This window comes from Agelaius phoeniceus, chromosome 20, assembly GCF_051311805.1.
Source record: "Agelaius phoeniceus isolate bAgePho1 chromosome 20, bAgePho1.hap1, whole genome shotgun sequence".
Classification (NCBI taxonomy): Eukaryota; Metazoa; Chordata; class Aves; order Passeriformes; family Icteridae; genus Agelaius; species Agelaius phoeniceus.
In genome coordinates, this window is record NC_135284.1 from 7,247,062 (window position 1) to 7,262,363 (window position 15,302).

Below are 15,302 nucleotides of genomic sequence, written 5' to 3' on the forward strand. Positions count from 1 at the left end.
GGCTGCTGCCAAAGAAGCTGCAGTCTCTGCAGTGCACCTTCTGCATGTGTCCTCTTACCAGCAGGGGATGCACCACCCATCCCACAGCTGATGGGGCTTGCACAGCTCCCCAGAGGACAGAGGCTGAGCTGGTGAGCACCACCATCCTCTCAGATGTGCAAGAGGAAAACACCCACTTCTCAAAAGGGAAACACCAAGGCACACAGATGTTTAGCTCCAGGTTCCCTGGACCCACACTGGCAAAGTCTAAACTCCAGTGGTCTGGGTCCCTGTGCTGCTGCAGGCATCTAGGTCATGGCATGGGCAGTGTGCTCTGAACACCCTCTGCTCCCTGCCCTCCCCTCTACAGCACATCCAGCACTGGGAATGGCAACCATCACCCACTCCCATCCACCTGCTTGTCACAGCTCCTCCAGGGCAGGTCTGGGACCAGGAGAGCAGCTGCAGAACAACCACAGCCACCCAGACACCCCTCTGAAGGAGAGCAGGGGCACAGCCTTCCCTTACCACTGCTGTTACCAATGCTTTAAAGAGAAAAGAAAACCCTGACAGGAGCCAGGCATTTAAGCTCTTTATAAAATTAAATCGTGCCTTCAATTATGGCAGAACATAATAGTAGATACATAATCTCCAGAAGTTTAAATCCATAAATACCATCAGCAAAGCTGCTGGGACTGGTGAATTCCCAAAGGGCACCTCCAGCAGGGACACAAGAGCAAAGTCATTTGACCACAGCCCTTTCTCTGAACAACCTGAAAGATTTCCTGTGTGCTACCATGGCACAGGGGTCACAGTCCCTTAGCAAGACAGTCCCAGGCAGGTGAGGGGTAAAGGAGCCAAATCACAGGGCCAGGGCTACACCCAAGTCCAAGCCAGTATCATCCCTGCTTCCAGGGATTTCCCCCCCCTTAGAAACAACAATGCTTCCAGATCTTCTACTCCAGAAGCCTGAAGGCTCCCATTACACCTGAGACAGACTTACCTTACCTGATCCCTGAGCTGTAGGGGGAACATGCCTACCTCAGAGTCTGATATGGAGACCCGATGGGACTCGATCGTTGGTCTCCTCATTATACGTGGGGATGGCCCTGTGGCATAGGGACCACAACCTGGAGAGCTGCTGGAAGCCAAATAACCTCCTGAGGATCTTTCCTGAAGGGACAACTTCCTACTGGATAGACCAGGTCTGCTTAGAGGTCTCTTGGGAACATGCCTCAAGTGAGCATCTTCTGACTGTTGGGAAGGCAGAAATTCATTGATTCCCACGTCACTGCTGACTCCATTTCTCTGGATGTCCTTTATGTTATCAGAAAAGACTGTGTCATTTTCTTCAGGGTTGTCTTCACCATTTTGGTCACTTCTGTCTGGGACAACAGACACATCTATGGCTGCCACCCTCTCCACCAGTTCTGTCTGTGTGTCCATTCCTCCATCCAGGACATTTGCTGGAGAGTCCCCCATGGCTGTGTCCAGCTCGTTTGCTCTCAAATGGTCACACAGAGAGCAGTGATGTTAGTGCTCAAAGGCTCCATGAAATACCTGAGAAGAATCACAAACAGAGGCAAACTGAATAAAAATGTTCACTCAACACAAACACAACCAGTCATTTCTGGCTTCTTCCAGCATGCAGGAAAGTGAAGGCAAAACACTGGCAGGCTGTAAACAAGGTACAAACACTCAGATTAAGAGGCAAACCCAGGCATTGAGCTAGACAGGAAAGAGATAAAAATGAGATTTTATCTGATGTGCAACAAGTGACACAGCTGAAGAGAACTTCTCCTTCTGTAGCCAGACCCACAGCCAACCAGAGCTCACAATACTGGGAGAAGCATCCCAACAGCTGAGGGCCAAGGGTCAAACTCTCGACCTCTTGAATTCTTATTTATAGGATACAAGAGCTTCTGGCATGTACTGAAACCCAACAGGCATAACAACAACTCCACAGCCATTTAGGGCTCCCCAGAGTCTCTGTGCTGCCCTGTAGGGCCTTAGAGAGTGTCACAGAACAGCCAAGCCTGCTGACTTCCACACTGCCATTTGCAACACGGTCAGCAAAAGCAGAATTTAAAAGCAAATCTGGCTCCAGGGTTGCCCCTGGCCCTACACAGTTGCAGTCTGTGTGCAAACACAAGTTAATCTTGCTGCCCACTGTATATAAAGGCTATAGTGATTTGCAAATCAACAATGCTTAATGATTAAAGCGTGGTGGGAATCAGCTTTTCCTTGGGAAAAGACCTACAGAACACAAAAGTGCAATACAAAGCTAAAACTGCTGCATAAAATTGCTGTTTCCTGGATGCTAATTTCGGTCTCAATTTAAAACAGATTTCAGTCTTCCCAGCACAGTGCAGTGCAGGAAATGATCCTCTGCAGCACATGGCTGCCAACACTTAATCACCCCTGAAGATGCAGCACTGCATCACTTCATCCCTGTACCCAGATGCTGGGGACAGAAGGAGTCCTTGACTTCACTCACAGCATCCCAGTGAATTCCAGAGTGGGTTTAGCCCTGAAATATTGCAACCTGTGGTTCTCTGTATTCAAAGCAGCTTGTGCATAAAACCCCTGCAAACCAGGAGACACTTGCATCTCCATTTCATTTCCATGAGGAGCAGGGTGGGGGTGAGTGAGTCCAAAGAGCCTCATCCAGCATGAGCCTGGGAACACTCACAGCCCTTGCCAAGGAGCACAGGCTGAGCTGGGCTCAAAGCTGCCCAGCAAAGCTCAGTTAAACACACTACAGTGAACTCTGCTGCACAGGGATCACTCCCTGGGTCCCCCATGGCAGCCAAGCTCAAGCAACCTTTTATATCAATGAGAAAATTAAGATCTTGATTAAGATGAGGATCTTGACTGGAGGCTTCACCCTAGGTCATGTGCCAATCATAGGGAGACAAGCTGGGCACTCAGTGTCACAGAAAGGGAATATCCAAATCTGAGATATTCCTTCCACATCCCACTGTTCACCTCCTTTCCCTCCTCCTGTCTTTTCTGCAGGCTTGCCTGAGACTAATTGACAGAAGTGTCACTCACTCAAAACAGTAATGAAACGGTGAGATCAGCTTTAAAAGCTTCTATTAAAACTATATTTAAACACATCAATCCCAAAGCACAAACCCCCTTTGGAGCCAGGGTGCAGGCACGGGGGGTGGCTCTCAGCAGTGAGGGAAGGCTTTGGTGTCCAGCCCAGCACACCCTGCAGTTTGTGGCCCCACAAACCCAGGGCAAAGCAGCACAAGCCTCCCCTCTGCCAGACCTCCCTGCCCAGCTGCAAACCAGCAGTGACCCTGCAAAACCCATTTGTAGGAAGCCCACCAAGGATTTGCTGTCTGCAAAATGCTTTTGTGAAGCCTGGGGAGCTCCTGAGCCAAACAAGGAGCAGCAGGTCAGGGCTCCTGCCAGGCTGCAGTGAGCCCAGCTCCTCTGCAGAGGCTTTCCCTGCATGCAGAGCCTGGGGAGCTGCACCTTTCCCAGTGACACAGCTGTGGGACATGCCTGCATGCTTGGCTCCAGGAGAAGGTCAACATCTCCTGAGCCCCAGGGAGGCACAGCCAGTCCCCAGCCCTGCCTGCACATCAGGGCTGCCCTGCACCAGCCCCAGCCCCATCCCTGCTGTCAGCAGCCCCTGCCAGGCTGGTCCATCACAGAAATCATTCTGAATGAAGGCAAGGAGGGGGCAAAAATGCTGCCACCATTTAACCCAGCTTGCCCAAAGGATAGGAGGAAACCTCCACCCTGTGCTGAAAGCTGTTTCTTCTGCCCATAGAGAACAAACCCAAGGCCTTTCCTTGATGCGGCTTGAGCCCCTCACCTCACTCCCAGGCAGCACCAAGAGGAAAATAAACCTGCAGCTGAAGCCTGCAGCTCCTCACCTTCCTCCCACCAGGTTTTCCCCCTCTGTGGGAGCAAGGGGAAGGAAGAATGTGCCCATGCTGCTGTGTGGATGGGTGTGAAAGCCCACAAACCACCCACCTGGGCTGAACATTTGTGAGTCTCCTGCTGCTCAGCCAGCAGGGAAAAAAGGCCAGGAACTCTGGGAAGAGCAGCCCAGCAAACAGTGATGCTTGTGTCAATCACCTGAGAGCTCCTCAGCACCCAGACCAGGCACACAGGGTGTCTCCCCCTCAAAAGCTGAAGCAAACTTGCTCAGTTCTAACCCACAGCAGAGGCTGCAAAAAAAAAAAAATCCTCAGCTAACTACTGAACTAGATAAACTGAAGATAAACCCCATAAATCAGTTCATCCCATCAAAACAAACAGAGCCATACATTGCTGAAACAAATAGCACAGTGCTGCTAAAAGCAGGCTAAAAAATCCAGCAAGACTTTAAATAAAATAATTGTTCATCTGTAGAGCTGGGCTTTGTTTCAAGTTCTGCTGTTTTGAAGGATTCCTTTTCACTGATAAATCCTCCAAAACTGTATTGGAAAGCAAAGATTTCTGAATAAGCCAATCAGTTGTGTGCAGCCCAGCCTCACTGTGCATAAACTCAGTACAAAAAACCCCAATAATTTCTGCAAGGCTAAATCAATGATGGATTTGCTGTTTCTCAGGCTGTGGCACAACCATACCTTGCAGTGATGGGAAATCCCAGCAAAACAGAAATTCTGCCACCACCATCTCCCAGCTCCTGCACAGCTTTGCTGTCCCTGCTGATCCCCCACAACACTGAACACCTGCTGGAGAGCAGAGGAAAATGCTGCAGACACAAACCAAAGCTGCAAACAAGCTTATATGAGCAAAATTAATTTACTTACAGATATCTTATTTACCATTTTCCCCTGTAGCTATTCCTCTGCTGCAGGCAGATTGCCACTTCAACCATGATTTTCACAACATATTTATCAAATGGCTGCATATGCTTCCCAGACTGGCATTGAGCAGAGAATAGTATAAAAAACCCTTCTGAAAGAAATATAATCCCAGAGAAAACCTCTCTGTATTTTATGTGGGAGTGGGAGATGAGCAGATGCAATTCATTTTGCTACTCAATAAAGTATTCCAAAGCATTGTTTGAAAAATAAAAAAAAATGTAAATCTAGTTTACTGCCTGGTTCATCCTCTTGGCTAACTAGAAATGTTCTTGTCAGAAAGGATGGGGAGGGTAAAAGGCCCTGAGCCACAGCAAACCCAGCTTCATTTCCCAGATTTGCTAGAGACTGTAGCAAAGTGACTTTATGGCTTTGTTGCAGTTCCAGGTTAAGAGGAATGATGCTGCTTCTCCTTTGTGTCCCTGAGAACACACCTGCCCTGTGCTGAGGCCATTGCAGGAAAAGAATCCCAGTGAATAGTTACTGTAATGAGGATTTGCACAGAAAGGGTTCAGGCAGATTCTGCTGCTGCTCAGTCAGAGGCTGCAAATGCTCAAGGCTGGGTTCCCCAGCAGGGATGGCATCCTGAGCCCTCCCTGCTGGCACAGCCTTTGGCTACTCCTGACCACCAAAACCCACAGGCACTGTCACACAGAGAGCTCCCAAAGAGCACAGCAGCTTCACTCAGGGCTTTACCCTGCACAGCAAGGGCAGGGATCAGGCCAGGGTCTCCAATCAGGGCAGTGATCCCTGCCCCAGCACTGGCTGCCTGCAGAGGGGATCTCACAGAATTCACACAGAATCACTGGGTTGGGAGAGACCTTCAAGATCATTGAGTCCAACTCAGCCCCAACACCTCAACTCAACCCTGGCACCCAGTGCCACATCCAGGCTTTGTTAAACACACCCAGGGATGGGGACTCCACCACTTCCACTGGCAGACAATTCCAGAACTTTATCACCCTTCTGTAAAAAACTTTTTCTTAATATGCAACCTTCATTTCCCTTGGTGCAGCTTGAGACTGTCACCCCCATCAGCTCAGGTGAGACCCCCAGGAACCCCCTCCTGCCTGGGGCAGAGCTGGCAGCACACCCAGCCCTGTCCTGTGTGTGTTTTTCAGACATTGCCCCCATGAAGAATCCACTCTGACTGCTGCCAAGAGCAGCAGAAATTCCCTGTAAGGAGAACAGCAGCATGTCCTGGGCTGGGCTGCCAGGTCCTGGACAGCTCCTCCAATGACATTTTAGAAATAACAGGTCAGCAAGTCCCTTCCAGAGCCAAAGCTGTCTCCTCACACCAAGCAACACAGATTAGGAGTGTTTCCATCCTGGAATGTCTCCTGTGCTCCCAGTTCTGCAGGATTTCCCCAAGCACTGCTACTCTGATATGAAGGAGATAATTCCACACCCCTCACCTGTCGCAGACATCTTTTATGGAAAATCCTTTCCTTAGGATTTTTTCTCCTGAGAAGCTGAGAGGCCTCAGGAACAAAATGTAACCAATGGTTATCTGCTGCTGTGGAATGCAACAGGTGCATCTGGGATTGGGCTCATGGGGTTGTTTCTAATTAATGGCCAATCACAGTCAGCTGGCTCAGACTCTGGTCAGTCACAAGCCTTTGTTCTCATTCTTTTTTTATTCTTAGCCAGCCTTCTGGTGAAATCCTTTCTTCTATTCTTTCAGTATAGTTTTAATGTAATATATATCATAAAAAAATAAATCAAGCCTTCTGAAACATGGAGTCAGATCCTCATCTCTTCCCTCTTCCTGGGACCCCTGCCACACCTCACCCTGACCCCATCAACCTTTCCTACATGTGGGAGGCACTTGCCCCAAGCCCACTCCAATACCTTTGGTCTGGAGAAGTTTGAGGGGAACTTGGGTCCCACAGCCATGCCCTGGAGCAACATCTGAGCTGCCACAAACCCCACAAGCAGCTGGCAACACATGGAACTGCAGGTACAATGCACCAGCCATTGATGGGTCCCACTGCTATGGTGGGAGAGCAGCCAGAGGGTTCATTTCTCCTGCAGTAATTAAATTCAGAGCATGCTGGCAGCTCTGCCCACCCCTGGCACACCAAGCAGGGCACCTGAGGGTGAGATTGCCTCTGCCCATCTCCACTCACACTGCTGCTGCCAGGAATCAGGCCCTGGAGAAGCAAATGAGCTCCTTGGCACCTGTGAAAACCAGTTTCAGACACTGCTGGCCAAAAGGCAGCCCACACCAAGAGGCAAAGGACAACAAAAAGATGCAGCTCTGTGAAGCTGAAATGAAGCAAATCCCTGCAGTCTTTGCAGAGATAATGAAGGCAGGTGTACACTGCTCATTTGGCCTGTGTCCTCCCTGGGAAGGGGCAGTAATCACTTTGGGTACTCATTTCTGACTGGCAGCAGAGGGCATTATATAAGAACACACTGTTGGTGCTTTTTGCACACACCCCATGTGTTTGCTTTGTTCTAGGGCTCACAAGGCTCTTGTTTCAGGGCACAGACAAGCACACCTGGCTGAGAAATCACTCAGTCCTGCTGTAATCATCCAGCCCCTCTCCTCAGCTCTTGGCAGAGAGCCTGGCTGTTGTGCCACAGCTGAAAATCAGATCTGAAGCAAGGTGCTTTGATGACTTGTGTGAAGCTCCTCACACAGCTTTAACAGGAACCAGGGAATGAGGAAGAACAGCAGCTTCAGCCATTAAAGCACTGGGTGAGAAATCTGAAAAGCAAGTTCAGACCCCTGCTCCTGACAGACTTCTTAAATGACAACAAACATCTCCAGACCACAGTCTGGAAAATGCAGCATTCCACCTCCTCCTCAGTCCTGTTCAAGGCAGGTGCCTTCCAAAGGGATTTGGGGCCACTTCTGCCCCTGAGCTACAGACAATAGGCAACCCAGGGTGCACAACTCTGTGCTTGTCCTGCTCTCCTCTCTTCTCCCTGAGAGACCCCATCTGAAGGCAGAATCCAGGGTTTTGATCTGATAAAATGTTCCTGGATGTGAAGTATAGATGCACACGTAGGACACAGGCTGAGCTCAGCAGTGATCTCCTGATATTTCATGTAAAAAACAGAAGCTACACACCATGAAGGCCATGTAACCACTTTTCAGAGCAATTAATACCATATTTAAAATAAGTTTTGAAACTAGCCAGGATGCTGAACCAAGATCTCCAGTCTACCAACCTACAATTCAAGAGATAACAATCACCTTGTGCACAGTCCTGAGCCTGGAAAGTTTTACAAAAGATTTCCCAACTGCATTATATTTCATCCCTCCATGTTCTAATTATATGGTTAAATACATTTGCATAATCAGATGCAATTACACTAATTGCATATATAAGCAATAATCAACCAAAAATTGCTCTGAAGAAAAAAGTTTCTACTTAAGGAAATTTCTGTAACAAGAAAACACTGAGGAATGCCAAGTCTATCTAAGTGAGAGTGATATTAACATTAAACACTCCAGATAATGCAGGTGAAACAGGAGCCCTGCCAAAGCATTATCTGAGTGCAGCTCTGTTGGCACATTTTAACCAGGTCTTTGGTAGGGACAACACCAAAGAACTGAAGAGGAGCTGAGCTCCTTTGTACTCAAGCCCTGGCTACAAATGACTTTGGCAGCACAGGTTTGGCTGCTGTGTTTTGTTGTGTTTCATAGTAGAGGTTCAGTGAGGCTTGTGGGCATCAGCTCCTGCTGCTGGACTATATTCACTTCTGCTTTAATCTCTTAAAGCTGTTTATCAGTGTATGAGCATCAGAGCAGTTTTTATTTTGCAAATTACAGCAGGGAAAGCACGAGGCACAGGCAGTGAGAGGCACTCAGCCCACATATCCCCCAGTTTTTGCTTTCAGTGATGCCAGGTGCTGTGACTCACCATGTCTGCAGCAGCCCAAAGTGACCACAAACCAGCACATCCCAGCACACACCTCCTCACTGACTCTGGTGACAGCCTGAGCTCAGATTGTGACAAATCCCATTTGCCCTTGTGACAAGGGACATAAAAGCCCTGTGGGGAAGGAGCCTGGCCACTGTGGCAGCCTGATCCCAGCTCCTGACAGGGGGCAGTGAGGATGGAGGAGGTTGGTGTGGGCAGAGAGCCCAGGTCCAGTCCTGCTGTGTGACCACCAGCCCAGCTGGGTGCTTTGCCCTCTTCCAAGTGACCCTAGGGACAGCAATGGGACAAATTTTGGCATGTCAATATGCACACACAGCCTGGACAGGTACCCTAGTCAGGTATCAGGGGAGAACAAAATCCCATTCCTAAAGCTGCTCTCAGCCAACATCAACTCAGACCTCAGAGCCTGCCTACCCCAGCCCCCTCTTCCAGTCAGCATCAAGAGTGCAGGAAATAACCCCAAATACAACCTGCATGCTGCACAGGGAAAGCTGCTCCCCAAAAACCCAATGGAAAATGCAGCACCTGGGAGAGTGCTTGGTGCTACAGCTCGAGGTGGGCACAGCAACAGCAGCTCCCTGGAGGATCCCAGGAGGGTCAGTGAAGGACCTGTGCCATGCAGGGAGCAGCTCCTGGGGCTGAACATGAGCAGGGGAGAGGAGGAGGAGGAAGAGGAGGAAGAGGAGCCATGGCTTGCTGTCACTTGCTGGGCTGAGAGCAGTGTGATTCCCAGGAGAGGAGGCAGCCCTGGCAGGGAGCACAGCTTGCTGGAGGTGGATTTAAACAGCCAGTGAGGGGGTGCTTCAAAAAATAACTGAGAATTTCAGATTATATGAAAGTTGAAAGACTTAGATTATTTGTAAAATACTAACAAGTAAAGCAGTAGACAGGCTCTATTGATTAATGAACAAAATAACTGCATCAGAAGCAGAGAGGATTTAATATTTAGGGCCTTCATTGCAGTAATGGCTTTCCAAACATCTGTACCATAGCCAGGTAAATGGCAGGTTAAAGAAAAATAAGGTTTTCAGTTGTTCTAAGGGAAAGAGATTGGTCTCAATTGAGCCATGTTCTGCTGTAATCCATAATGAACCTCAAAATTGCCCCAGAAGATGATACAGACTCATGTATCACTGTTTGTTGTGATAAACAAACTGAAAATGAAGAAATCAAGAGGACCTGAAGAGCCTCTCAGACTGCAAGGGCTAAGTCTAATATTCCACAAAGGCCAAATCCCCACTGATCTCATGGAGCAGAGCCAGGCACTCAACCAAACCTGTCCCTAAGCCAGTGCAGCTACCAGAGCCTTTGGGTGACTTTGCTGGACAGCAGGAACAAGCAGCCTGTGGAAAGCACCTCTGTGGCACACAGAGAAAAAGAAAAGGGAATAGAAGAGAAGCAAAACTGAGAGCAGAATTCACAGCAATGAGCTCCTGCACGGATTTGTGTGAACAGCCACAGCACAAGGCAGCTGCCCTCTGGTTTTTAAGCCTGGTAAGCCCAGCCTGCAGCAAAGGCTCTGGAGCAGCAGGGAGCTGCCAGCCAGGCAAGGCAGCTCTCACACACAGCAGCCTGTCACCCTGAGGAACAGAAACCAAGTGCACACAGCAGCTGATCTTGTGGGACTGCATCCTGCTCCACAGCAGAGCCCAGGAGATACACTGGTAATTAAATCAGTTAGGGAGGAGGGAAGCTGCACACCTGGAGCTGTACAGACAGGCTCCTGTTTTATGGCAGTCTCAGCCCAAGCTGCACATTGGCCCCCACAGATGCTCCCAGGACATCTGTGCCCTCCTCCCCAGAGTATTCATTTCACCAGCCCATTTCTCAGCCCTGCCTGCCTCCCCTGCACCCATAGCACCTTCTCCACTCACTGCCATGGCTAACTCTGCTCTCCAGGGGCAAACAGAATTCCTCTTGCTGCTCAATACATAAAAATTCAATGACAGAAAGCAAATCACTGCAGAACAATGCTGGTTATTCAGCTTAAAAGCAGCACAGTGGGATCTGGGAAAGGACACATTCAGATCATCAACACAGCAAAAGAATTCAGCATCATACACCTTTGCCAGGCTTAGATCTCACAGCACAAACCAGCACTGTTTAAACAATTGTTTAGAAAGCATCCACAACGAGCTGAACAAGCCACCAGGCAGAACAAGTTGGCATTTATATATGTCAGGTCTTAGAGGTTTATCTCCCTCCCAGATAAGGAGAAAGCTTTCAGCTGCCTTTGAGAGATCTGGAGGTATTTCAGGGGATATATCAAGTTGCTTAGTTCTGTAAGCCAGCTGCAGTGAAAAGTCTTTTCAGCATTTTAAAAACATTAATTTCCACCTCTTCCAGGATTGCAAATCTACAATAAAAGTATAAGCACAGAACACTGCAGGCTTTTTCTTCCCAGCAGTACAAACACAGGTAGAGATTTCTATTCAAGGTGATCTCTGCAAAGAGTTTTAAACCAGGGAAATTATCCCAGCACCCATCTCTAAATGTCTCTGGGCTGAAGGGCTTCACCAACTCTGCCAATCTGCATAGCCCCAGGCAAGGGGCAAAGCACAGAACTGCACAGGGCAAGGCAAAACCAGTGAACTCTGTTTTGTTTGACAAGACAAATGGACTTCAAATTCAGAGCTCCAAGTATCTGTTCTATTTCCACATGGATAACTTCCATCTTCTGATAATCCTCACGTCTTTAGAAACCCCAGGACTTGAAAACATGTCCTCAGATAACCTGCACAGTATCAAAGGCAGCAGAGAGGCTCTGGACAGAGGGAACAGGCTCTGGGGGATGAACAACAGATCCCACAGGAGTCAGAATCAGGTACACCACAACAATTAGCCTTGTCCTGCACACACAACCCACACTTGGACATGTAAAGGGTAGCAGGCTTCCCACTTCCTTTGAAGCCTTAAGCTTTAGCCCTTTAAGCCTAAATGCACTTTCAAAGCCCGGAGGTCAATGACTGGAGATTATCCAGGCAAAGGCTGCTGGGGAGAAAGCTGTTCTTTTGAGTCACTGCAATGCTATCCCTGAAATTCAGGCTGATGACAACTCAGCATTTGTCAGAGTGAAAAAGGCTTTAAACCACCGAAGGGCCAACAACAGTTCCCAGGTGCTGGACTGCACTGCACTCCCAGCTTTAGTTAAAAAATGAATATGAAAAGGCTGAACCCCGGCTGGGGTTCCAGGCTGTCCTGGGACACCAAAGCAGTGCCCCTGTTCTTGTGGCTCAGGACAGGTGCTGTGCATTGTACTCAGTTAAAAACAGTTTAGAAACTGTTGTGAAATAGTTGATAGATCATTAGCATGTACTGTTAGTTTGGTTGTTATATTGTAAAAGGGATTTAAAGGGCAGTTATAAGAAATACAGTACCCAAGGTACCATAACACACCTCAGTAAAGTGCACCAGGAGCCAGCCTGGACAGAACTGTCATGGGCCAATGGAGCACCTTAAATGAAGGATCCAAACAGAAACCAATCCAAAGGGACAAAAAACAGGATAAAAAGGGACATCTGACCCAGGGAAGCTGTGCTGCTCCAGCTGGAGCATCCTCAACATGAGCGCTCCTGCTCGGCCCAGGCCCCCTTGCTTTAGGCCTTTTTTTTTGTTATAATAAATGCTGAAATCACTTTACTACCGAGGGTCTGGTCTTGTTTTTAAGATGTACTGTTAGTTTGGTTATGGTAAAAGGGGTTCAAAGGGCAGTTATAAGAAATTACACCTCCAGCACTCCCCAAGTGAAACGAGCCAGCCTGGACAGAACTGTCATGGGCCAATCGAGAGCCTTAAAACCTTCATGCAAATGAAGCATCCAAAAAGAAACCAATCCAAAGGGACAAAAAACAGGATAAAAAGGGGCTTCTGACCCAGGGAAGCTGTGCTGCTCTACCTGGAACATCGGGGCTGGCGCTGCTCCATCCTGAACGGGAACGCTCCTGCTTGGCCCAGGCCCCCTTTGCTTTAGGCCTTTCTTTTATTATAATAAATCCTGAAATCACTTTAGTACCAGGAGTCCTGACCTGTTTATAACATACTCGACCAGCTGGGCTCTTTCTCGAGTGTTACAATTTCTGCAAAGCCACAGGAGCAAGGCGAGTTTCTGGTCAGCACATCAGCAGGTGCAGGAGCAGAACAGGGAGTAAATCTGCTGGCAAGGAGGAGTCCAGAGAGCTTTTGGCAAGCCAGAGTGCAGTCCTGCCTTGCATGCCCCAGGGAGCTGCAGGAGGCACTGTCCCAGCTGCAGGGACAGACAGACACAGCCACTCGGGGCCACCTCCCAGCCTCCCACCTGGGCTGCAGCACCTTCCTCCTGCTCACAGCAGGCAAAGCCAAAACCTTGAAAACAAGAGTTAGAAGTCATCAACCTCCACAGAATCTTTGGGCTCCTCTCTTCCCTGCCCTGGGCTCCACTGCAGCTGATACCACTTGCAAATAAAACCTGAGTTTGGCTATTTGCTGCTAAAATTTTCAAGGCAGGGGAAAGGCAAACACTGTCTAAGAGGAAAGGGTGGTAAGGAAATATGATCTGTGCAGTTTAATAGCAAGCAAAGACATGTGGAAGGATGGGATGTGTTTTACAAATGTAGTTTGAGCATCACTCACACAGCCCGGCCTGTCTCCTACCCAGGAAGGGAGCAAAGAAGGAAAACTCTGAAGCCAATTGGGCTCTGGTAGCAATACCTGATCCCAACAGCTGTATCCCATGTCCTGGAAGAAATCCCTGTGGTGCAGGTTGGGGTGTTGCTGTCAAATGAATTGCACTGCTCTGGCTACTCAGATATCCTTCTCCAGTTGCTATGGGGAGAAAAATCAAAGAACAAGGCTGGTAGCAATGTGAAAAACCTAAATAAAGCATGTGTTTAAAAGCCTTGCTGGCTGCCAGCCAGGGTGCTCAGCACCTTCCAGGTTGCATCCCAGAACAATTAGTCTGTGTGCAGCCACTGAGTTTCCCCACACACTGCTCACCTCTGGGATGGAGATGCTGGCTCCACTCCAGCAAAACACTTAAACACATTCTTGAGCTTTAACTGTGCTCTCAGGACATCAGAAGGGATGATCACCCATGTGCCAAAGCGTGAACAACACAGAAAATCTCAGCCTAAAACATGTGGAAATGCTCATTGGAGTGTCTGGGGAAATCTGTTTCACATGTGTTTGAGAGAGAGCTGTCCAGTTACTGTGGGAGCCATCCCAGGCCTCCTTTCCCAGGAGGACAGGAGGCCAACAACATTTTCTCCCACATTTCCATTTTCTTAGGCCTGCAGGGCTCTTGTCAAGGCATTATCAGAATAACTCTCATTGCATTAATCCTCTTAGGAGGGGTTACCTCCATCCATCTTTCTTCCTTTCAGCAGTGCACACTGCAACTCAGAAAGCTCTGCATGGTCAGTGAGGAGAGGTGATTCCCTTGGAGGCAGCTTTTGAACTGTCCTCATCTGGAAGGGCTTTTTGTTCAGTAACAACAGCAAAACACTACATTATTACTACTACTACTACTACTATTACTATTATTATCATTATCATAATATTATAATGTATTAGGGTTTTTTTTGCCTTTGAGGCTAGCAACTATAGGTAAATAAGTTAGGTGAATTTAAAAAACAATTTAAAACAGAACCCAAAAAAACCCCTTCTTCTGCAATTAAGAGACAAAGCAAACAAGAAAACTTCTTGAGGAAGTGATAGATTCCTCTTGGCTTGAATTATCTGAGAGGAACTGTTGATGAAATCCTCCACACCTGTGACCCAGGAGATCTAGCACAAGCAACTATAGAAAACTGAAAACCTACAAGCCTGTGAATTATTCTCTATTACCTGACAAAAGACACCCATAGGAAAACTATTTTTAGCTTTCCTTTCACCAGTTCTGTTTAACAATAAAATCCAATTCTTCAGCTGTTTCTGAAAATCTTGCCTAACACATTTCCACAGTGCCTGTCACCTGCCATGACCTCCCTGTGTTCTACAGACAGTGCCTCCTCACCAAGGGCCAAAACCACATTTACACAGAGCAGTGAGGAAGAGACACTCTTGCTCAGGGTCACCAGACACCACCTCAGTGGTCAGTGAGAGAATCCCAAATTTCTGATTCCTGAACTCTGTGTATTTCATGCACCTTTGTACTCTTCCTATAATGAGCACACCTTTGTAAGAGTACCTGTACAACACCACATCATCATTCCTAACACAAACCAAAACTGGGCTCGTGCTTTCAGACCTGCTTCTGACAGTCTGACATCCCCACTTTCATCACTGGAAGCAGAGATCAGAGTTTAGCCACATCCAGCTCAGCAAAGCCTAAGCCTAAGCCAGCAGCAAAGCCCCAGGTGATGCCCTGTGTGACTCTGCCCCTTCACAGCCACAGGGGCCAGGTGAGGTGCAGAGATCCCACTGGGCCACTGAGCTCAGCTGATCCACCAGGAACCCACACTCATCAGGAATTGGATCAGGAATTGCCTACATTATGTTTGTTGCAGGATGACTGAGATCAGAGAGATAAAAGAGCAGAAAGAAGATGAAAAATCCAATAGGTTTACTTGCTTTATAAAGCTTACAGTGGATTACAAAGGAATTTCTCTAGGCTCTTAGA

At 48.2% G+C, this 15,302-nt stretch overlaps 1 protein-coding gene across 6 annotated transcripts in view; it reads right to left on the reverse strand.

The window, feature by feature from the left end:
* Nucleotides 1-15,302, reverse strand: part of CAMKK1 (calcium/calmodulin dependent protein kinase kinase 1) — a 101,118-nt gene that overhangs the window by 60,301 nt on the left and 25,515 nt on the right. For 4 of the 6 annotated variants that reach the window (XM_077188808.1, XM_077188809.1, XM_077188812.1 and 1 more), the window contains exon 2: nt 1,021-1,539. In XM_077188808.1, the coding sequence (XP_077044923.1) occupies nt 1,021-1,461 (441 nt within the window). In that variant the 5' untranslated portion in view covers nt 1,462-1,539. Of the gene's footprint in view, nt 1-1,020; nt 1,540-4,571; nt 4,680-4,757; nt 4,865-15,302 lie in introns of those variants that run through there. The other 2 variants (XM_077188814.1, XM_077188810.1) reach the window with 2 other exon arrangements.